The sequence below is a fragment of the Barbus barbus genome (assembly GCF_936440315.1).
Source record: "Barbus barbus genome assembly, chromosome: 19".
NCBI lineage: Eukaryota > Metazoa > Chordata > Actinopteri > Cypriniformes > Cyprinidae > Barbus > Barbus barbus.
Genome location: NC_136747.1, coordinates 446,276 through 470,793, shown reverse-complemented (window position 1 = coordinate 470,793; position 24,518 = coordinate 446,276). Strand labels below are relative to the sequence as shown.

Genomic DNA, 24,518 nt, shown 5'->3' with positions numbered 1-24,518 from the left:
ACATTACTATTAATCATACTCAATGCCTAATTATTATTTTAATGTCAATCCTCTCAATTATCATACCATGTTTGTAATGGTATGCTCCACGAAGGAATGCAGTGAGTCGAAAACAGAATCTTTAATAAAATAAGAGTTTCAGGACACAAGAAAACGATCTCAGAACAAACGGATACCTAACTTTAAGACACGACAACCTAGACAAGACTTATAACAAAAGAGCAAACGAGATAATTAACACAAAACAGGTGACAGGACTAAACGATGATTACTAATAAACTAAATCAGAACAGGAAGAACCAAATATGGGCAAAAGGGAAACTAGACAGAAACTAAACCGTGACAATATTACTGTACTCTGACTAAATTAACAGCATATTCAGAAGCAAATCCTCGGGATCTTGTGTAAACGTCAATTTGGTTCTTACGGTCTTGTCAGTTAGAAATGCTTACAGGTCAGCTACCTGATCAATGTCTTAAAAAGCCCTCATTCATATTTGTCATTTGGCAGTGATACTCATTGAATCAAAATGTTTATAAACTGTGCAAAAACAGACAGATTTCACAATCCTATCAAACAATACTATTGCTCAGATCGAAACTACCAAATATTCATTAAAAGACATCTGCTATATTTCATTTCATTAGTATTTCTCCATCAACTGGTTAGCCAGCAGATGCAAAAGTGTTTGTTCAGCTTATCTCTGTTCTATATAACCCAAACTATTGCATCACTCAGACCTTGAGGACACACACAGACATCCTTATAGCAGCTTTTGACTTTTTCCCATATTACCTAAACTGTATTCACTCCTTTGCTTTCCCACCAGCCTTTCTTTATGTGAGGGTTCTCTCTCTGGATAATCTGGTTAGTGACTTAGCCACTGTTTCTCTGCCGTCAAGTCTAAAATATTTACCTTTTCAAATAACAAAGCATTAACTTGTTTAATTTTAGACCCTCAGTTGAATTTAGACATGGGTTTTTAACCCATTATGGACGGCAATCTTCAATTTCACAAATCCAAATCAGATAAACACTCTTAAACATATTAATCCAGAGAGTGATTCAAATCAGCATTATAAAGGACAAAAGAAGTCATTATTACTTATAGCAGACAGAGCTGGATAACCAATCCACTTACAGCTCGTCCCATGTTCGGCATTCTCTTTTTGTTAGATTCACTCAGAATTATCGACTTCTGTCAAGCCATTTAACTTAACCCATCTGTAATGAGTATTCATCCTCACACACGCATATACTAGACACATGGATATTGAAACCCCAGCTAGGAATGTTATTGTTCTAACAATGCTCCGAGAACATTATGCTATGTTCTGGGAATGTTTTCAGCGGCAAGTTTTATTTTAGTTCCCAGAATATTCTCCTGAAAGGTAGGATAACATTCTCTAAAAACATTCTACAAATGTTTATTGATAACATTATTAGAACATTATCCTCTAACATTCTCATTTAGATTTAAGCTGGAAACTTTCCATTCGACATTGGATGTGGACTCAAATGTTGCTCAGATGTCAAATTTTGGTTGAAGGTAAAAACCCAACCTTTGTTTGATGACGCTCCAACTTCCTTAAATAACTCCAAAAACAGCATTACCAGCTTCACTTATTATAAACCAGATTGACTTTATTTCTGTCAGACATTTACAAAAGATCTTATTGAGCTCAACAGTGGTTTAAATGTTGATGTCTGTTTGAAAGTAATAGTTTGGTTTTATGCAGGGCTCTGAACCGGTTCAAGGAACGAAAACGAAAACTGGAAACAAATGAAATTTTGACAGGAACAGAACCAGAACCAGAAACTAAATCAAATTTTATAGTTCCGAACAGAATCAAAAATTTTAAATGGCCATTAACCGGTTAATAATGTTATTTTATCGTTCCATTGAATATTTGGAATTTGCTGTCAACCAATCAGGAACACAAGTAGTAGGCTACGGCCTATATTGCAAATGTGGCGCTGACACGTCCAACGTGTGAAATGCCCGCCCGCGCTCAGCTGTGCGTTAGAGTTTATCCGAGGATAGTGTAAAATGGATTCAACAGATCACACGCACCTGCAGCACTTCTGTGAATGGACAAAACAGAATAAAAATATAGGCTTACATAAAAAGGAATATGTATAGGCTATATGCATGAAATATACACTAATAATAATAATAAATCATTACATTTATATAGAGCTTTTTCTGCTTTTCTAAGCACTCAAAGCACTCTACATTGTGAGGGGTGGTGTCTCCTCGTCCACCACCAGTGTGCAGCATCCACCTGGATGATGCGACGGCAGCCATAGTGCGCCAGAACGCCCACCACACACCAGCTACTGGTGGAGAGGAGACAGAGTGATGAAGCCAATCAGTGTAAGGGGATGATTAGGAGGCCATGATGGTCAGAAACCAATGGGGAAATTTGGCCAGGATGCCGAGGTCACACCTCTACTCTTTTCGAAAGACATCCTGGGATTTTTAGTGACCACAGAGAGTCAGGACCTCGGTTTAACGGCTCATCTGAAAGACGGTGCTTTTTACAGTATAGTGTCCCCATCACTATACTGGGGCGTTAGGACCCACACAGACCACAGGGTGAGCACCCCCTGCTGGTCTCACTAACACCTCTTCCAACAGCAACCTAGTTTTCACCGGAGGTCTCCCATCCAGGTACTGACCAGCTCAACCCTGCTTAGCTTCAGTGGGCAACCAGTCTTGGGCTGCAGGGTGATATGGCTGTGTGAAATATACACTACCCTCCAAAGGTTTGGAAACGCCCTAGAAAAGTGGGGTTTTGGACAATATTGGCATGAATCCTTTTTAATTTGTGATATTTTGCACTGATAAGGGACAACACAAACTATGAAAACATATTTTATTACATAAACAGTTTATACATAGAAAAAAAAACTAAATTTTGGATTCATCAAAATATCCACCATTAGCAGCTATTACAGCTCTGCATAATCTGGGCATCGGAGCTGTCAGTTTATTCAAACATTGACTTGATACTGTATATTACTCCAAGCCTCCTGAAGGATTGCCCAAAGATGATTCACACTGGTCGGACACTTCTTACGGACATCACGGTCCAGTTCCTCCCATAGTACAGTAGCTCAATTGTGTTGAGGTCGGGTGATTGGGGAGGCCATTGCATGACAAACATGATGCCAGCTGACTGTTTCCTCTCCAAATAGGATTTGCACAGTTTGGAAGTGTGCTTGGGGTCATTGTCTTGTTGGAAGGGGAAGCCAAAGCCACACTTTGCCAGGGGTGTTTCCAAACTTTTGGAGGGCAGTGTATTTCACTTAAATCACTGACTAACAAAATGAAAGAGGTGAGCAGAAAGTAGTTTTCTTTACTTTGCAAAAGCTTGACAGTTTTGAATGTCTTGCTTCTATCTGTATACCAGTATCGCGCCAGCGATTGACGCCCACACAGACAACATATTTTTGCGATATTGCAGCCTGTTCATTATCAAAATTCATTATCAAAATACAGTTAAAGAACCATATTATAAGTAGCACTGTTCCGTTGTACAATCTGTTGCATTCAGCGTGACCACCATGCTGATAGCGAAGGATGATGATCGATGCGAGTGAAGCACAAAGCCTATTTCATAAATAATAATATTTTAGCATCCAGATACGTCACGAATATCAAACATTTGGATCCGTGCCGAATGAGAGCGGACTTAGTTTCACCTTAAATTAATTCGTTTTTGGCTTTACATTTATATAGCCTAAACGCTTTAACTTTAGCAGATTTGTTGTGGAGAGAAGGGAACTTTAATTGTGTTTATAATGTTTGCAAGCATGTTGCTTTTACTGTCATTTTAGCCTACATTATTTCTTAATGCAATCATAAAATGCGACTTAGCCTATGTTTTTTTTTCCTTTTAACATTTTTAAATAGCTATCTTGAAAAAATACTTTAATGTTGTTAAAGCGTTGGCAGATTTTTCCTTTGTTTAGTAGGCTACATTTGGCCAAAATCTATAAAAGATGATGCTGTATTGGCTATGATTAAGCGCAGCGGGTTAAGATACCAGATTTTCTGTGTTGTTGTTTTTTCTTTCTTTTTTGAGTAAACAAAACGCTGTACTTTATTATTATTATTATTATTATGGGCAAATATATATATATATATATATATTTAAATAATGTTATTAACCGGTATTAACCAGTTTCGGAACGATAATAATACATGGGGAACGCAGGAACAGAAATGTTAAAATATCGATTCTGCTTGAAGTGAACCGATTGAATTGTTTGTTTTCGTTTTCAAGCCCTGGTTTTATGTCACCATTATGGTGGGAAGTATTTGCTTTAGTTGGGCGATTTCACTCTTGCCTTTTTGTTTATTTTTCTCCAGCTGTTGTAGCTATGTTTGTTATGGCAAAAACAGCAAGAGAAGGTGATTAGATGATGCTGGCTGATGATTAAGATGTCAGCACATAGCAGTCTGATTTAATCTAGTCTAATCTATGGTATTAGTTGCACGTTATTTATGGCCACTCAAAGGTTCTACAGACTGAAATCCAGCAGAATTTTAATCAGATAATGTCAAGGGTTTTAAAAAAAGAACGCTTTATCACACAATCATGAAGAGTCAGTGTATTAATCTCAACAATGGTGACATGCTTCTTGCTGCAATGTATTCTGGGTGCATCATACAAAACTCATGCAGGGCTCCCAGAATGCTTTGCGTTTGATGTCTGGGTGTGTCTTAACATTCAGTAGTTAAAAGTGATTTAAAAAAAAGTTAAAAATATCTTTTAAAAATTGAGGATAGATATACAGATTATCTGATTAGAACATTGCTGGACTTTATGGTGTTAAAACACATTACTACAGTCTGTAATATGAAATTAATCACAAAGATTAGACTCTAGATGAGATCAGTAATCAGATCACTGCATGATGATAGTATCTTTATTATCATAAATAGCCAACAAGTAGTAGCCAACATTGTCTGATCACATTTTCTCTTGCTGTTTTTGCCATAACAAACATAGTTACAGCAGCTAGAGAAATCCACCAAAAGTCAAGAGTCAAATTGCCCAACTAAAGCAAACACTATTCACCATAATGGTGACATCAAAGCAAACTATTACTTTCAAACAGACATCCACATCTAAACCTCTGTTAATCTCAATATGAATGGCAGAAATAAAGTCAATCTGTTTTATAAGTGAAGCTGGTAATGCTGTTTTTGGAGTTATTTACTTTGGAGCTTGACATCAACCAAAGGTTGGGTTTACACTTTCAACCAAAATTTGACTTCTGAGCAATGTAAATCCACATCTAGTGTGATGGGAAGCTTTATTCGAATGTTAGAGGATAATGTTCTAACAATGATATCAATAACATTTTTAGAATGATTTTAGAGAATGTTATCCTACCTTTTAGCAGAACATTCTGGGAACTAAAATAAAAGTTGCCACTGAAAACATTCCCAGAACATGAAAAATTTCTAGATGGGACTCAAGGTTTGCTTTTGGTGTTAAATCGGAAGGATTTAAACTTACATTTTCCTGTCAGTTTGACCTAGTTTATACCTATAGTCTCTTATCTAGTCTCAAAGCTTGTCTGTTCATTATTGAGTTTTACTTTGAGAAAAATCACTGGAATGTTTTGGCCTTAATATCATTGCTTTGTTTTGGGTACTCTTGCTCTGCAGGCCAATAAGAGAGGCAGAGCACCATCCCTGCCTCCACCCAAGCATTCTCTCTCTCTAATGGTGCGTTCACACCAGACGCGAATGAAGCGTTAAGCGCGAGTGATTTACATGTTCAGTCAATGCAAAGACACAAAAAGACATTCTGCTTATTCTGCGTTAACCAATCAGGAGCTTGCTGTAGTAGTGACGTGATTACGAGCGGAGGCAGAAATCCGAAACAGCAATAGAGGACAAAATCATTGTGGCTGTATGTGGATACCCGGAGCTGTACGATAGACCAAAGATTACCTGTTAGATTTACCCAAAACTAATGATATCTTATGTTGACCCACTACAGAGACATCAGAGCCAGCGGCAAATGTCAGAAGGACTAGCCGAGGTTATGCTCCTCTCTTCGGGATACATGAGCATGAGCGTCCGGTGATCGCCTGGAGCTCACGGCTCCGAAATCGGCGAAGCACATTTTCAAATAGGGGCTGTTTTTATAAATAAACCGCAGATTTGAGTTTTAAACAACTACATTCTCGGCTGAAATACACGCGTCCAGTGTTTCCATAGCACATAAAGGGCAACTACCCTCTCAACAAAATCCATTTCAGCCATTTCTCATCGAGACTGGAGCCGCCTGCAGAAGCCCCTCCCATGTCTCTTGTGAAGCGAATTTCACGCGTGAATGAAGCGAGTAAACGCAAAATGTTCAAGCGTCCAACTACGCTCGAATAGCGTGATTTATTCGTGCAAGTCGCTTCTGGTGTGAACGCACTGTTATGTGCAAATGTTCTTTTGACAGTCTCACGAAACTTTAACTTAGACAGACTATAATATTAAATTCATTACTATATAGAACCCTTCATCATTCACCAAAGTTTCTATTTCAGATCTCAATTTTGACTATGTAAAGTAAAATATGCTATGAACAGTTCTTAAAATCATTTTTACCTCAAATGCTTAATTCCCTTAACCTTAGTTATCCAAACCATCTCTTGATTCAGCAAAACCAGTCTTCATTTTTAGTCACCACCATGATTTGAGGCAGACGACCTGCATGAGTAAAAACTATGATAGATATACTAGTTCAATATTAGCTCAGCTTCATTGATTTATGGAGCTTATAATATGACAAATATTTTTTTATGGTAGTTTTTTAATAGACATGTATTTTCAAACAGCGGATTTTTTGTTCTGAATTCTTTGACTGCAGATATCCAGTTTTAAAAAATACAGCTTCAAGTTTTCAAGATGTAGAAGAAATTTGGAACATTAAATTCAATATTTAAAATTCAAAGCGCAGAAATTCAGATCGTACAGAAAGTAGGTCAGAAGTCATGCGCAGGGAAGAGTAGATGATCTCCAAAAAGTCGAACGAAGCATTTACTGCGACCGGGAGGGATATGTTCGGTTCACTTAGGCTAGATTTGTCCTGGCCACAACATATTAACTCGTGGGAGTGTGATAATATGTTTTTAGCATATATATTAGGGCCGGGACTTTAACGCGTTAATTTAGATTAATTAATTACACAAAAATAACGCGTTAAATTTTTTTAACGCATTTTAATCGCACTTATTTTTGCACCGCGGAACGTTTCTCACTGGATGAGTTTCGGCGGACCGATTATACTGGAGCACCAGCTAGCGTTCAGACAAAAACAAACCACAGTGAACATGGACAAAGAAGCTGATGAGACCGCTTTGGTTGGCCCTGTGGATGGGAAATTTTGTTATAAAAAACGAATGGATGGAAGCGTCGATAAGAGCATGGTTGTGTGCAAGCTATGGAACAAGGAATTCGCATATCACCGCAGCACATCAAGCCTCAAGTATCACCTCAATGCTAAACATATAGCAAAGTCTGTTATGGCCTCTGAAGCAACAGAGATGTTGTCTACAGTAATAGTCAGGGTTTCCGATGTTCTGAATGTACTTGAAAGTATTGTGTTTTACTTAAAAAAACAGTTTACAGAAGGTATACCTACCTATAGGGTACCTGAATTTCTGAAATGTAGGCTACTATATTTCTAAATATCCTATTGCTACACTTAATGGCAATATTGCACTGGTCTGTTGGACTTGGTTGAACAAAAATAAACAATATTTTGTTGCTTAAGCTTATGTATTCAGTCATTATTCAATGGTATACTAAAAATCCATATGAAAAAACTTACTTCTCACTGTTCTCAGGTCAAATATCTATATGCGATTAAAATGCGATTAATTTCGATTAATTAATTACAAAGCCTCTAATTAATTAGATTATTTTTTTTAATCGAGTCCCGGCCCTAATATATATATATATATATATATATATGTATATGTAAGTGTAAATGTATGTCTATGGAGGGACAACCATAGATATACTAAATGCCTCATTAGCGACTGTTTCTATGGGCCGCTATAAGTAAACCGTCCGCCATATTGTAGCGGTATACTTAACGTCATTCACCATAGTAACCACTGAATATTCGAAAGATGCCACAATCATACACAGAACGGCTCAACGGCTCTGTGTGAACCTACAGTAGTGAATGACGTCAAAAATACCGTTCCAAGATGGCAGCCGCATCTACGTGCCTGGAGCGGTCTTATAGGGCTTCTATCTATGTCTGGGAACAACATCCATTTCTCGTGGCCACGAGTTTAATGTGTATAATGTGGGCAGAAGTTACAGTGTTCATTTCTTTCTGCTGTAACAAAATGATCGAAATGACAGAATCTATCATTTTCCTGTCAGATTTCATTCTGAAGACAGCAATCTTGAACATACTGTATTGTTGCTTTGTCTTCTGGGTAAATTGCATGTTCATAAAGCCAGAACTATAAATTGTAAACCTAACTTTAGAATGCTTTCATCTGATGTAAAATCTCTTTTTACTTCTTTTAAGAATGTGTCCAAACCTTTGAATTCAAAGGCTTCTAAAACATTTAACATTCTTGAATCTGTTGTAAGGCTTATATTTTTATATTTATTGTTATATATGCTTATTTCCCTTTCAATTCGTGTAGAGCTTTACCTAATTAACGTTCTGTATAATTATGCTAGTATTATTAATATGCTATCATATTTTGCAAATACTGTAAGTGCCTGACAATTATGCCAATGAGGTTTTGACTTTATGATTGTATTTACACCCATATGTGACAATGAGCGTGTTGTTTTCATTTACAAATGAAACTAAGCAAATGATTCATTCCTCAACGAAACACTATGTTTATAATATAGTCTATTAATTAGCCGATATAAAATTAAATATATGTTAAATTCAACCTTTGAACTGCACTTCCAGTAAAATAAATCCCATAAGTCATGTAGCATAATCAAAGCTTTATTGGCATGTCGGCATTTACAGTAGGCTATATAACCAATAATAATAAACAAATGTTATGGAAAAAGATGATCAGTTAATGGACTTTGGATGGATAATGTTTTCTTGTAGGCCTATTTTATGTACTTTATGTAATTTATTTATGATAACTTAATTCGAATGCTGTCTACATCGCACACAATACACTCCGGTAGCCTAGGCCTATGGTTAAAATAATTTAATAATGTTACAATTTCTAATAATTAATATAATCTTTTCATTCAAAATTAAATGTTAATAAATCTATATCTGATAATCGCTGGTTGCTATGGTCACGCAGGTTTGTTTATGCATTAAACTCGTGACCATGAGAAAAATAAGTGGTTCCCTCAACAGCATAAAAATATTTTTTGTCGGCTTTAACCGGGCGGATTTGTCGGATTATTAACGACCAATAGAACATTTCACCGAGCTCATGTAGGTAGTGTTGAAAACATGAAAATAATTTAAAATGTAATAGAATTCCCATTGGATGATCCATCAAAAATGTTTTACACAGATATAAACAAAGTCTCTTTAAGACAAGTCATGTCACTCGGCGGCCATCTTTGAAACGCCTCTCGGGCATCCAAGAGCAGCTCCTATCACTTTGTATGGGGAACCATCAAATTCTCCAAAACTGTTCACTAAGCAAAAAATGTCATATTTGAAATCACCAATGAAATCGGACAACAACTGTGTCATAAATGATGGTTCTTTTGCTCAAATAACGTTATAAAAAGCGTATTTCTCAGGCTAGATCAGCATGCGCATGCTCAGTCCTGAGCGTGCATCTCAGAGCATTGAGTGTTTCTATAGCAACCGGGACTTCTAACGGCAGCTGCAGTGACGCGCTGACTTTCCCGATTAGCGATTGGCTCTTTCATTCAGAAGGTGGGGCTTCCTGCGATTGAGCGGCCACATTAACTGTTGCATTTTTCCCCATTCAAAACTATACGAGTGACACGTCTTGGGTATTCTATAGTCTTTGAGATAAATAAATAAATAATAATAATAAAAAAATCCAGAGCATGCGTGTATGAGTTGGATTGCCAGGTAAAAATACAATTACATGTAAAATGTCATCGTTAACTATGTCTGACATGAAAACTACGCTGAGAACTGAGGACTTATAAAGGAAATGGAACAAAGGCGCAAACGAGATGATTAATGCCAAACAATGATGCTTAACTAATGACAAGAACCGGAACAAAACCAAATATGGGCAAACAGGAACTAAACAGAGACAGACCTCTGACCCATTTTCTGTACGATCTGCTTTTCCTGATATCACGGGGGGATATCAGCCCCACCCCCCGTGATGTGCACTCGTACACCTTTACACTCTCGAAGTAACTTAACATTACAGGTGTACCTTAATTGACACCAGTATTCTCAAACCAAATTCACATAAATTCTGCTGGTGTCCCTCACTCATGTCTGAGTGAGTCCATCGCTCTCCCCCTCTCGCACACCCTCCGCTTACAGACAGTCCCTAAACAGAATTAATGATATTAAATAAATTCTTGCCTAGCTTGGTTTGTTGATTGATCAGGGATGTCACCAAAGAACGATTGCCCGCTGATTCTCCACCATTAACTGTAGGGGAATTACAGTTAAACCCAAGGACCAGGTGTGTTGAATGAAGACCAGGAGTCAAGAGATGCGATTCAACTGAAGAAATTTACTGAAGAAAATAGTTTGCAGTTTCATCAGCAGAAGCCAGCTTCAAGACTCGCTATAGAGTTCGTAGGCTGCTCTGCTTTACAATTCATAAACGCCAACAATTATACCCTAACAGAGGTTGCTAATTGCGTCAATGCATAAGTCTGCAAAATTCTGATTGGTTCTAAAACCTAGATAAACTTAGACAATTTCCACATATGGACACAAGCACTTCAAGCATATCTCCAAATGATTATTGTAGGCGTCAACAATGAAGAGGAAGACACCTATTCGGGATCGGGATGGCGGCAGTGATGACTTCCCTCAGACAGTCTTCTCACTTAACACAGAGAAGAGATGCCCACACACACACACACACACACACAGAGCCCTTATCTGCAGCTCAAGGTTTTCTAGCTTCTAGCGAGCATCTTATCAGTATGGTTGGTTACACACATACTATGCAGCCATCAATTTGGAGAGTAGAAATACAGGATAGAACAGGATTCTTTAACATCTGTTAGTCAAACATCTAATTGTCACAATTCTCTCCGTCACTCGTAGCTCACGTAGATGGGAGATCATCCTGACCCCTTAGCATGGCCTCGTGACCCGAGGGAAAGAATACACTCAAGCATGTGTTCACACCTTTACTCTTACTACTTCTAAAAAGACTACATGCACACTTCAGTCTATATGAATATAGAATACACTCTTTACTTTACTTTACTTTCGCTTTACTACTCAAGTCAATCATCAAACAATCTGGGAGGATAAATACTGATCAATAACTTGATTAATAATCAAACGAGGCATAATACAATCATATTAATAAGAAATCATGTAATATGATTAATATCACTCAATCAAGCTTGGCTCCATTCACTCCTTCAGTGGAGACCCAGGTAATGCGGGAGCGAGAACCACTGAAAAGTGCTGTACAGGAATCCAGCAAAGCTTCTAGGCAGAGGTGAAGGACTTCTCAGCTCCAGAGATCAAATCTGAATGAGAGGAGAAAGACTGCTTTTTATGTATCTGTATGTCCAGGCGAGTGAAATATAAATTCCACTCGTCAGTACTCATTGGTCTTTTCTGAAATTACAGAGGGCCTTCCAAGGGCGACCCCTAGTGCCACAACATCATTGAGTGAGTGACAGATAGGGAACAGGATCAGGGACAAATGCCCCAGGAGATGTAACGTCTGATATTTATATTAGGCATATTTAATTGTGCTCAACTGTAGTGATCAGACAGGTGTTTTCTGTCTCAGAGGTGAGTGATGTTGAATGTGTCAAAGTGAATAGTGGCTGTGGGCTACATGCAGCGAAGTGTTGTAAAGAAAGTAAAAAAAACAGCCTCTTTACCTACTATGTTATGATTTAGTTGATGACATTTTTGGTTTCTTGGAAAAGCAAGAATCTAGACTGGAACACGTCAGTATACTTTAATGAATATTCACTGGAGGCAAGTTGCAGTTCACCCCAACATCATTTATTAACACACATCAAAACAAAGAAACAGAACATTGACTTGACTATAGTACACTAGACTAGACCTGAAAAATACCCAACAAGAGACAAGAAAAACAGACGCAGGCAAGGCAAGGCAAGTTTATTTATATAACACATTTCATACACCGTGGTAATTCAAAGTGCTTTACATAAAAGAAAGTGAAATAGACATTAAAATCAATAAAAACATGGAAATAAAAATAATAAAAACAAGGAATTTTAAAATGATATAGAAAATGATTCAAAATAAATTTAAAGAAAATGATTAAACTTAAAAGTCAGTTCGGACATATAGCACAGTGCTCATTCAACAAATGCACAGTTAAACAGATGAGTTTTGAGTCTTGATTTAAATGTGGCTAATGTTTTAGCACATCTGATCTCTTCTGGAAGCTGGTTCCAACTGCGGGCCGCATAATAGCTAAAAGCAGACTCCCCTTGTTTTGTGTGAACCCTTGGTATTTCTAACTGACTCGATCCTAATGATCTGAGTGGTCTGTTTGGTTTATATTCAGTGAGCATATCAGCAATATATTTAGGTCCTAGGCCATTGAGTGACTTATAAACGAGTAAAAGTACTTTAAAATCAATCCTAAATGTAACTGGAAGCCAGTGTAAGGACCTGAGGACTGGTGTGATATGCTCAGATGTTCTGGTTCTAGTCAGAATCCTGGCAGCAGTGTTCTGGATGAGCTGCAGCTGTCTAATGGTCTTCTTGGGAAGGCCGGTGAGGAGACCATTACAGTAATCCACCCTGCTGGTGATAAAGGCATGAACAAGTTTCTCCAAGTCTTGACTGGAAACAAAACATCTAATTCTTGCAATATTTTTGAGATGATAGTATGCTGATTTAGTTACTGCTTTGACATGACTACTGAAACTAAGGTCTGTCTCCAGAATCACCCCAAGATTTCTGACTTGATTTTTAGTTGTTTGACCCCTAGAGTCAAGGTATGCATTCACCTTGAGAACTTCATCTTTATTTCCAAATGCAATGACTTCAGTTTTCTCCTTGTTTAACTGAAGAAAGTTCTGGCACATCCAACTGTTAATTTCATCAATGCATTGGCAGAGGGAGTCAATGGGGCTGTAGTCATTTGGAGATAAGGCTAGGTAGATCTGGGTATCATCAGCATAGCTGTGATAGGCAATTTGGTTCTTCCTCATTATCTGACTTAGTGGGAGCATATACAGGTTAAACAAGAGCGGTGCAAGAATTGAGCCTTGTGGGACTCCACATGTCATGGCCGTCCACTTAGACTTATGCTCTCCTATTCACCTTATTTTTCATGTAAACGCGGACGCCGCCATTTTCGAACTATAATGTGTCAGATTTCCGGTAAAGCACTTCCGCTAATATTAGTTGTATTATGATTACGTAGTTTTGCGTCGACTGTGTAGATTTTACAGGCTAGTTAACTTTTAATATGGACTACAGAAAGACTGGCGTACTTTGCGCAGTTAAGGGGTGTCATAATAGCTGGTTCAAACGTAAAAAATACCTGCAAGACATTTGTTTTGATCATAATCCACGCACAAGAGCTGAATGTGGATGTGGGGCACCCTATGATTTGCCTGCACCTCCGAAGGGCGAAGAAGCTCGTCGGCTTTGGTTAAAAGCATTACACTTAAAGAAACCACCGAAATTTCCATACGTTGAACTCCACTGATTTGACAGTGGTTCTAGAAATAATCAGTTGTACATTATTTTTGTACCGTATTGTGTATATAAAACCACAAATTCACTGCTACTAATTGAGTAATTTAATCACTACTCATTTAATTTGATACATTGTGTAGTTGTTTTGAATTATTCAGTGTGGTTTCCTCAATGCACAGACCATTAAATATACTATTTGTACACAAATATTTTCAAGATCTTATATTACTTTTTTCTCCCTGTATATGCACACACACAAACACAAATCATAATGTCAAGATGCAATTTATTTTGATCCCCCCCCCCCCACACACACACACTGAAAATTATACAGTTTAGCAGTGCTAGGTAAATAAACACCAATTCGTCACTTTTTCAAAACTCATGGAACAAAAGGAAACACATATTTAAGTTATTTTATAACTTATTTTGGATGCTATTAATCAGACCTAATGCTGCACAGTACAGTAATCAGTTTACGGATAAGGACCAAAAAATTTAATTACTAATTTAAAACTATCAACAAGTGCTTTCACAGATGAAAGAGATAAAACATGTCATCATTTGCAAGCTGAATGCACATTTGCGCACTTTGACTTGCATTCACGTCTGCTTTTAAAAACACGAAATCGCTGTCTATGTCATGTACCAGCACTCGACCGACTTTTCTGCTGTGCAGGCACTGATATGCCTCAGTGCTTTTATAATTCCGCATCGAAGACCCGTCTACTCCGAGCGACAACACAAAATAATTGAAAATGTCCTCATAAGTTATGGCAGGCCACTTTTTCATTTCATCCTCCCACTGTGTTCTACACCGCGGGTGTGGTAAATATTTACCATCACGGCGTTTAACAGTGTTCTCTGTGTGTTCTCCCCACATCGCTCCTTAGTCCTTACCTACAACGTAGCGAAACGGAAGTCTAACACATTATAAGGAAGTACGTCATCGTATTTACTTCCGCGTTGCAAAATAAGGTGAATACTCACGTAATAACCTCTCCCTTCTAAGTATGACCTGAACCATTTGAGTGCCATCCCAGAAAGCCCGACCCAGTTTTCCAGTCTCTCTAAAAGTATGTTATGATCTACAGTGTCAAACGCAGCACTAAGATCTAGTAGTACCAGCACTGATATTTTGCCAGAATCAGAACTGAGGCGAATATCATTTATTATCTTAATGAGTGCTGTCTCTGTGCTGTGATGTGCTCGGAAACCAGATTGAAAATTGTCCAGGTATCGATTTGACTTTAAGTAGTTGTTCAGCTGATTAAAAACTACCTTTTCAATAATCTTACCTATGAAAGGAAGATTTGATATGGGTCTATAGTTGCTCAACATGGTGTTATCAAGATTGCGCTTTTTCAGAAGGGGCTTAACAACTGCAGTTTTAAGGGAGTTTGGAAAAGTCCCAGAAAGAAGTGAGGCGTTCACCACTTCTAAGAGATCAGCTTCTAAACAGTTAAGCACATTTTTGAAAAAGGATGTGGGAAGTGTGTCAAGATAGCAGGTTGAAGATTTAAGGTGCTGTACTATTTCTTCCAAAATTTTGTTATCATTTTTTTTTTAAACACACATAGTCACTTCTTTTTGAAATTGCGGTCGAATCTGTGTGACCTCTGCATAACTTGAGGATGTGCCAATCTCCTTTCTGATATTATTGATCTTCTCAGGACACAGGACATGTCCGAAACCACACGGCTTCAAAAAATATAAAATGATCACACTGCACTAAAGCACTTTTTATTTTTACTTTTTATTTACGTGACAATTTTTTTTAATTGTACGTGGTGCTACTCTCAGAATAATTATTTAAGGCAGAAAGGTGGACGAATGAGAGGTAAAGGGGACCTTCAAAGATCTTCATCTGGGCCTGCAGAGACAGCATGTGCGATATAAGTGTCATCGCTGTACATTTTAATAATGCCCCATCACCCTACACACAAATGTTATAACTATGTCCTCTGAGCGACAGAAGCTAGATCAAAGTCCTCCAGAAACCACAGATCGTGGATGATGAAGCAGATACTCGCTCAGTCTGATTACTTCACTCTGTTTTTTCAGTATACCTCAACATAAGGCGTACATACAGTATTTTATCTTCATCATGTTCCGTTTTTATAATGGCAGAGTTTTGAGGAAGCCAACAGTCCCTTGCAGGACTCAGATATGGACATGCGTGAGGTGGATGAGCTGACTCTGCGCTTCTCTCTTGGGGACGTAAAAGCAGCTTTAGGAGAGATCCGGGAAAGACTGGATGACATACGCTGTGGGGAAGTGCATTACAGACACTCCGGTGAGACACTGCTGTGTGATTAATGCAGTAACACAGCATTTCACGGCATATACTGCTCAGGAACAGCATGACAAACACTTTATAATACTGTTCCGTCATTACTCCATAACTACACAGGAACAAATGAGTAACTCAATATTAACAACACTCTAGTAACTAAGATGAACTAACAACTCAACTCTGTGTGATTTCTGCGACAGTGTCATCATTAGCAGAGAGTGAGAGTATGATGAGCGTTCGATCGATGAAGAGGAAGGAGTGGTCACTGAAAGGTAACGAAAAACACATTCCGACTCTTAGGAAATACATCTGCACTACCTAGAAGAAACATTCATGATCTTCCTCTAACAGCTTTCATTTTGGCTTTTACAGATCTACGGAAATTAAAAATAGGTATGTATGTGTTTTAAGACTTCTGTACATCTATTTTTTAGTGTCTTTCTTTTAAGCAGCAGATATTTTTTAGATGTATTTTGAGGATGTAGGAGAATCACACTGAGCGTTTTTTCGTTTCATTACATTACTTGATGACGAAGAAATGCAGCATGTTATGTGAACGATGTCTGCTTCCGCTTGTTTGAGTTACACTCATAGATTAAAGAATATGTGCATTGACCTCTCCATTTCATCTACACGATTATAGAGATATCATCAAAACAGATTCTTAGGCCCTTTAGGCCCCTGATATATATATATATAGAGAGAGAGAGAGAGAGAGAGAGCTCAGTTTATTTAATTCACTGTTGATTCAGTTCAATTCAGTAACTCAGAGTTGCAAATAGGACGTTTTCTCATCACTGTCATTTTGACAGTTTTGTATTTGCTGTGTTATTGAGAGGACAGTTCACAGCTCATCCAAGTATTTTATGCACTCTTTAACAAAACACACACACACACACACACACACAAACGCACAACAGGCAATAACCCAAATAATAGGAAGTGTACCATTGTTTCTCTACAGAAGTCTATTTTCAATATTGATATTTAATTATTAAATTGTTTTACCTTCAATCATCAATACTATCCAAATAAAGTTCCAGTATTGATGAGCTCACATGTTAATTTTAAAGAACGCAGGTTTTGCATAACATCTGATCTATGATTAAGATTAGCCCTTTAATATAGAATATCTTCTGTCTTTTAGGCCACAAAAAGGTTAAACCCTATCTTGGTGAGTATTCTTGACTCCTGTTGCATTTCCTTCATATCCTCATTTTCTATAATATACTGTATATAATGTGCATGTTAAGCAAAGTCACGCCTGTTGTCCATTTCCAGTTCTTTTTTGAAACTCTGAAACGGTATGATTAGTGAATTGGAGAGCTGATGAGCTGTGCGTGTGTTTCCAGAGGAGGTAACGCTGAATCCGACCACAGCGTACCCGTTCCTGATCCTCTCAGACGACCGCAAGCAGCTGAAGCGCGGCGAGAAGCTGCAGTTCTACAGGAACAACTCGCAGCGCTTCGACGTTTGGTCCTGTGTGCTCGCCAAAGACGGCTTCGACTCCGGAAGACACTACTGGGAGGTAATGCTTTAGACCAGGGCTTCTCAAAGTCTACAGCCGTGGCCAAAAGTTTTGAGAATGAAGCAGCATTGTGAAAATGAATATTTGTGTCAGTGTTTTTAGATCTTTTTGTCAGATGTTACTATGGTATACTGAAGTATAATTACAAGCATTTCATTAGTGTCAAAGGCTTTTATTGACAATTACATCAAGTTTATGCTAAGACTCAATATTTGTAGCGTTGACCCTTCTTTTTAAGACCTCTGCAATTCATCCTGGCATGCTGTCAATCAACTTCTGGGCAGATCCTGACTGATGGCAGCCCATTCTTGCATAATCAATGCTTGGAATTTGTCCGAATTTGTTTGCCCACCCGCCTCTTAAGGACTGACCACAAGTTCTCAATGGGATAAAGGTCTGGGGAGTTTCCTGGCCATGGACCCAAAATGTCAATGTTTTGTTCCCCGAGACACCTAGTTATCACCTTTGCCTTAAGGCAAGGTGCTCCATCATGCTGGAAAAGGCATTGTTCGTCACCAAACTGTTCTTGGTTGGTTGGGAGAACTTGCTCTTGGAGGATGTTTTTGTACCATTCTTTATTCATGGCTGTGTTCTCAGGCAAAATTGTGAGTGAGTGTAGGCAAGTAAAGGCTATTTAAAATGGTTTAATAATAAACGTGCGATTAGTTGACTAATGCTTAAAATGAACAACTACTAGTCGACAAGAAAAATCCTTAGTCAAGGGCAGCCCTAAATAATAGTAGTAACCTGATTCATAATAATAATACATGGCTCGAAACTTGCAAATTGACTCTCTGCCAGCAGGAGGTGCTGTTGGAGCAGGAGATAGAGAGGTTTCCCCGGGAACGACTGCGCTCACAAACGCTGCTTTATCAGGCATTACAGGAACGACAAAATGAAAATAACATTCAGCTTTTCTGAAGACGGTCTTTTCAAAGATACATTCATATAAAAGAAACTGTGCTGCATTTTAATTTTAAAACGTGCAGTGCTCAGTTTATTCAACGAAGTATAAAGCCCCGTTCACACCAAGAATGATAACTATAAAGATGACTATAAAGATAACGATATTATCGTCCACACCAGCGAAAGATATCGTCTGTTTATTCTAATTGCACGATAGTCTGCCGCTTTAAATTCCCCAGCTCGTTATAGCAGGATGGATTCTGATTGGGTGTCAATGCTTTTATTGTTCAGCAGCTGGAAAAAATCGTTCTGGAAGTACTTCCAACGATACCGTTTCTCTGTGCCTTTATCGTTATAGTCGTGGTGTGAACTCTGCTATTCTTTAATATTGACAGTGATTTTTAGAACTATATCTTTATCGTTATCTTTATATCTATCTCCTTGACTCCTTGGAGTGAACGGGGAAATCTATTTGTGGCGGTCAGTTTTGATATTGTTACAAGCCGCCACAAATAAATCAATGTATATGGGAAACACTGGACACTAATGACCATATTGTAACTGATAAAAAAAAAATAAAAAAAACTCATATAACACAGTGAAGTTTCACCCGATTATCACTGGATGTCATGACAATGTCTCGCAGGAAAACTTTGCCTTCGCTTTCATTTTGGACCATCTCCAAAAAGACAAAAAAAACTAAACAAACGTGCATTTATCCAAATATAATTAGTGTTCTTGAAATATGAAATGGAGGTGGGTCCGGATCCGGACTGCTTTAGACACTAATGCGCACACAAACTCAGCATTTCTTTTTACTTAAATATGAAGGAGTTATGTTTTCAGTACTGAGGTTGTAAATGTCACGCTTTCAGGTGAGTGTTGGTGAGAATAAGGACTGGAAGCTGGGAGTGGTGCGAGAGTCGGCCCCGAGGAAGGGTCTGTTTGACATGACCCCTGCTATCGGCTACTACGCGCTGTGGTGGAGCGGCAACCATTTACGCGCTCTGACCGCGCCACCCCTCGCTAAGGTCAAAGTCACGGGTCACCTGCGCCGTATAGGCATCTATCTGGACTGTGAGGAGGGTCAGCTGGTCTTCTTCAATGCCAAGACAGGATCTGAGGTGTATTCATTCACAGTGGCGTTCTCAGAGAAACTGTTCCCGCTGTTCGGCACGGGCGATAAAGACGTGCCGCTGATGCTGATGTCTCCGTTTCCCAGCCTCCCAGAATGAGAGTGTGTGAAGAGCAAAGGAATGAGTTCAGGACAATGGAACGAGAGCTGGTTTACCTGCTCAGGGTTTAGGGAATGCACAAGCTATGAAGTGAAATGAAGTTGACATCACACACTCGCCACAGAGGATCAGCTGATTTGTCACAGATGTTATGCCAGATTGTTCAAACGTTTGGAATCACTAAGAGAGTTTGATTTGAAACATTTGAAATAATCATATCATTATCTTATATAAATGCATCAATCACCATGCCAACTGTATTACATCCCAACAATGAATTATAAAAAAAGATGCATTGAAAATGTCATTAAACCCTTTATGTTTACAGAATTATGGCATCAAGTTTTCTAAATTGAAACGACATTGTGATATTTTTATTTTCATTTGGTAATTAATTTAATTTACTTAAGAGTTTTTAGTAAACTACACAGTAATTTAATATTGGATTTTCATTGAAGAAAATAGGCTACTGTTTCCTTACTCTAAAATGAATATGTTTAATAAGTATTGTATTTTTTATTATGTTCATTTATTTTTCATTTAATACATTGTTCCCCCGGTTTCACAGACCAGGTTTAAGCCTAATCCTAGACTAAAATGTAAGTCTGAGCTTTTTCAACTGAAAGAAACTTGCACTGACTGATCTTAAAATATATCAGTGCCTTTGTTTTGTCTCAAGATGCACACCTGCAATATTTTATTCTAAGTATGTTCATAAAACTGACTTAAATGTCCTAATTGAACTATGGCCTAATCCTGGTTTAGTCTAAGCACTGTCTGTGAAACCGGGCCTGTGTGTCTAGAGATCGGCAGACTAATATAATTTAGTGGTCACTGAATGCATTTGCTTGACAGTGTATACAGATTTTTAATGTTTGTTTGTTTTATGTGTGTGTTTGAGTGAAAGTGATTTGGAGAGAGAAATGGTCACCTAGAACCCGTAAGATCTTTTGGCACCCATGAGATCTCGTCTAGGGTGCCGACATGGTCATAAACAGCCCTGTTTCTCACCGTAATATCCTAAAGAGTCTTGAGAAAGAAAGAAGACTGTAATTCTCTATGCCAGCACACAGAGAGAGAGATGAGCATGCAAGAGTCCTCTAGTTAGATGCTGTAGATTTTCACTAAACACCAGTCTTATTTGCAAGAGTGAAGAGAAGACATGGGATGCTGACCTTATTGCAGAATCTTAAAGCAGGGCCATATCCTACCAAAATATGAAGGGTTATTATGGATGAATGAATCAGAGTTTGAGGTCTTGTGGGAAGAGTTTGATTGTATTTGAAAAGAGCATCTATTTGAAACAGAATATTTGTAATCTTGTCAGTGTCTTGTAACCAATTTAATGCAATCTTGGTGAAAAAAAGTTGTACTTTCCTTCAAAAATTAATGTAATATATGGATATTTATAAGAGCAGTGACACAAAAGATATTTCCATGAGTTTCCCATTCTGACTTAAAATAAATAATGTAATATATCCAGATGTTTCTTGTATTTATTTATTTGTTTATTAATTATTTGTCGAATAAAAAGACAAATCATTGAAAACATACATCCGATTTATATTTGTGTGTGGTTCCCCACAAAGAAGGAAACATCCAGAATATCCGTGAAAAACCAGCTTATAAATGACACAGAATGAAGTTTTGTGAACATCTAAACATTCTGAAGGATTTGTGTTTGGTGTAGGGACAGCTCATACAGTTTGTGCAGTAGAAAAACCATTCCACCGATGGAATGAACCCATGATGATAGGAATAGTTGCAATCAAAATTATTTCACACAAGACTGTAACAATTTGAAAAAAAGCTTTTCTAATGGTCCACAATTTTTTTGTTTTTTTTTAATGCATCTATAACAGTGTAGTGGCACATTAAATGTGCTAATGTCAATATATGCAACGTTTTTGTGTGTAGATTTGGTGAGGGTAATACAGTCATAATTATTCAACCCCTATTCAATACTGCTTTTTAAGTCACTTATTTGTATTATTTGTATGGTATGATAGAAATGTGTGTTAAACACAATTATACCTTTGGAGGCTAACAAAACTGAATGAGCTTGAGCTGATACACAAACTTGACCCATGCATGTGTTAAAGGAGTGTAGCAAATGTGGCAAAGTCAAAAGAGCTCTCACAGAAGCTATTGAGAAATGGTTTTATTATATTAGAAAGTCCATGGTTACAAAAAGACTTCCAAAACTCTTAAAAGTTCCTAGAGACAGCATACGGTTCAAATGTGTTGAAGCAGAACATCTCTGAGGGCTGTTCACAGATCTGACCCATATCAACAGCTAAAGTGTGGCCCAGATCAGTTTAAACTGGCCCCATCTTTTTAGTCAGAATTGAACCAAAACAGTGCCATAATCCAACCTGCAGTGAGCCAAATAATACAAACCCATACATGACCCTTATGTTATTCTCACTCTCAGTCTTTCAGGAAAGAGAGAAAAAAGAACATTAGCATAACGTTCATTACGTTCACATTTAGTCATTTAGCAGACACTTATATCCAAAGTGAATTACAAATGAGGACAATAGAAGCAATCAAAACCAACAAAAGAGCAATAAAATGCAAGTGCTATGACAAGTTTCAGTTAGCTTAACACTGTACACGTAGTAAGGTTTATATATATATACACACACACACATGTACATATCTATATAATAGGCCTGTTATTCACCCAGCTAAGTGTCTCGCGTCAGTCTGTCAGTTTATTTACTCACCTGTATTTCTGACATTCCTGCAAACAAAGACCTGGTTGTATGTTACCTCTGTCATCTTCTATTATTATGACAGAATCAGAATCATTATCAGAATGAGCTTTATTGGTCAGGGATGTTTACACATACAAGGAATGTGTTGTAGTGACAGAAGCTCCACAGTGCAACAGAGAGACAGCAACAGGACAGGACACAGGTAATAAAAGAATAACAACAATTAACCAAATAGGCAATGTACAAAACAGCAAAAACACAATGTATTATATAGACAATAAAATACAGTAATATTAATGAAAATATTTTGGTGTAACACAGTAATGACGGTTCAGTACGTACCTTGGATTTTAAGTCACATTCAAGGTTTTTTATTTTTTTTGGTACAACAGAGGGGAAATTAAACATTAAATTGCTTCTTTTTTTCACTTTTATTAAACAGTTTACTTAAATTCAATTATAATTACAATTTTCTTAAAAATAATAAAAGTGCTGTGAAGTATATAGTGAGGGAGCTCTATTATCTGCACATTACACCCAAACTATTCAATTCAAAGAATGCAAACATTTAAATGGAAAATAAGTTTTACATCATATCATGCTTTAATTTAGTTTTCATGGCAGATTTATACACTGATTAAGACATCACTAACAGGTTAGTAAAATACAATGAATAGACTTTAGCGTCAGAGAATCAAGTGCGCAGCCATCTTTAGGATCTCTGCAGGAGCTCTATAGCATCACTGTTGAAGAGCAATCAGCTGCCAAAGTGAATTTACTTACTGTAGCGTTAACGGAAACTTTACTGTACGCAGCAAAAGTATGCTAGATAAATTGGTGGGTTATTCTTAACACAACCAATCAGCAAGCTTGAATAGTGAATACACAGTAATACCATTTTGTTTTATTCACAGCATTTATTTCCACCAAGAGTTGCATTAACATTTGGCCGAGATCGTGTATTGACAATGAGGGAGATGAACCACTCTCTAAAGCGCATCCTGAAGGTCAGGCCAAAAGAACTGTTGCAAAATAAATAACATGCCAGAAATTACCCCAATAATGATCCAGTCCTAGACTCTCCAGTACTTGCATATTTCAATCCAAATGGCGACTTTATTTTGGCCAGGGGGAGACCAGGCAGCGTTGTAACATGAGGTTAGGTGTGACACTTCCACATCTCCTTTTAGAGCTGAAATGGCATGTGACTGTAAGCAACATTGTAGATTTTATGACCAAAAACAGATTTTTTACTTTTTTTTAATCAACAATATTTTTTCAATAGCTTCCAGTTTATTGTAGATACAATTATTTGACATGCATAACCTAAAGTAGCTTTTCCCTTATGACAAGTTTTTTGTGCAGCTTTATTAGAATTGATGTGCATCTTGGAGCTTTCATGAAAAATACAGAGTGTTGTTGCAGAGACATTCCTCTCACTCTACTTCAATAGAAGTCTACAGGGTTGGTTGCTAGGATGCTGTAGCTGGTTACTAGGGTTTGGCTGGGAAGTTGGTAGGTCACTACATATTGGCTCCTGCCAGCCTGAGTCAAATGAACCCAACCCCAAGCCTCTATCAACCAACACAACGGCACGAGAATTAGCACAGTTTCGGTGCAAAGTGATTACAGAGAACAGTTGAATACAGCACTTAAAATGCTTATTTTGAATGCAACCTTTTTATTTCTAAAATTCTTGTTAAACGAGTTTAAATGTAATATTGTAAATTATGCTGTATTCATCCAAATAAATTTAATTTGTCATTTTGTCCATGGGTGTTCTTGCTTAATCAAAAGATGAACATTTACTATTATTGCTGTTGCCTCTAGTACAGGGGTGCCCAATCATGCTCCTGGCGATCGACTGTCCTGCAAAATTCAGCTCCAACTCGAATCAAACACACCTGCCTTTAATTTTCAAGCAACCCTGAAGACCTTAATTAGTTGCTTCAGGTGTGTTTGATTAGAGT

At 37.7% G+C, this 24,518-nt stretch overlaps 1 protein-coding gene across 1 annotated transcript in view; it reads left to right on the top strand.

The window, feature by feature from the left end:
* Positions 1–21,373, top strand: part of btr30 (bloodthirsty-related gene family, member 30) — a 31,011-nt gene extending 9,638 nt beyond the window's left edge. The window contains exons 5-10 of the mRNA XM_079441504.1: positions 15,994–16,159; positions 16,360–16,431; positions 16,532–16,552; positions 17,307–17,333; positions 17,512–17,687; positions 19,469–21,373. Coding sequence (XP_079297630.1) covers positions 15,994–16,159; positions 16,360–16,431; positions 16,532–16,552; positions 17,307–17,333; positions 17,512–17,687; positions 19,469–19,828 — 822 coding nt within the window. The 3' untranslated portion in view covers positions 19,829–21,373. The remainder of the gene's footprint in view (positions 1–15,993; positions 16,160–16,359; positions 16,432–16,531; positions 16,553–17,306; positions 17,334–17,511; positions 17,688–19,468) is intronic.
* The last annotated feature ends 3,145 nt before the right edge of the window (positions 21,374–24,518 follow it).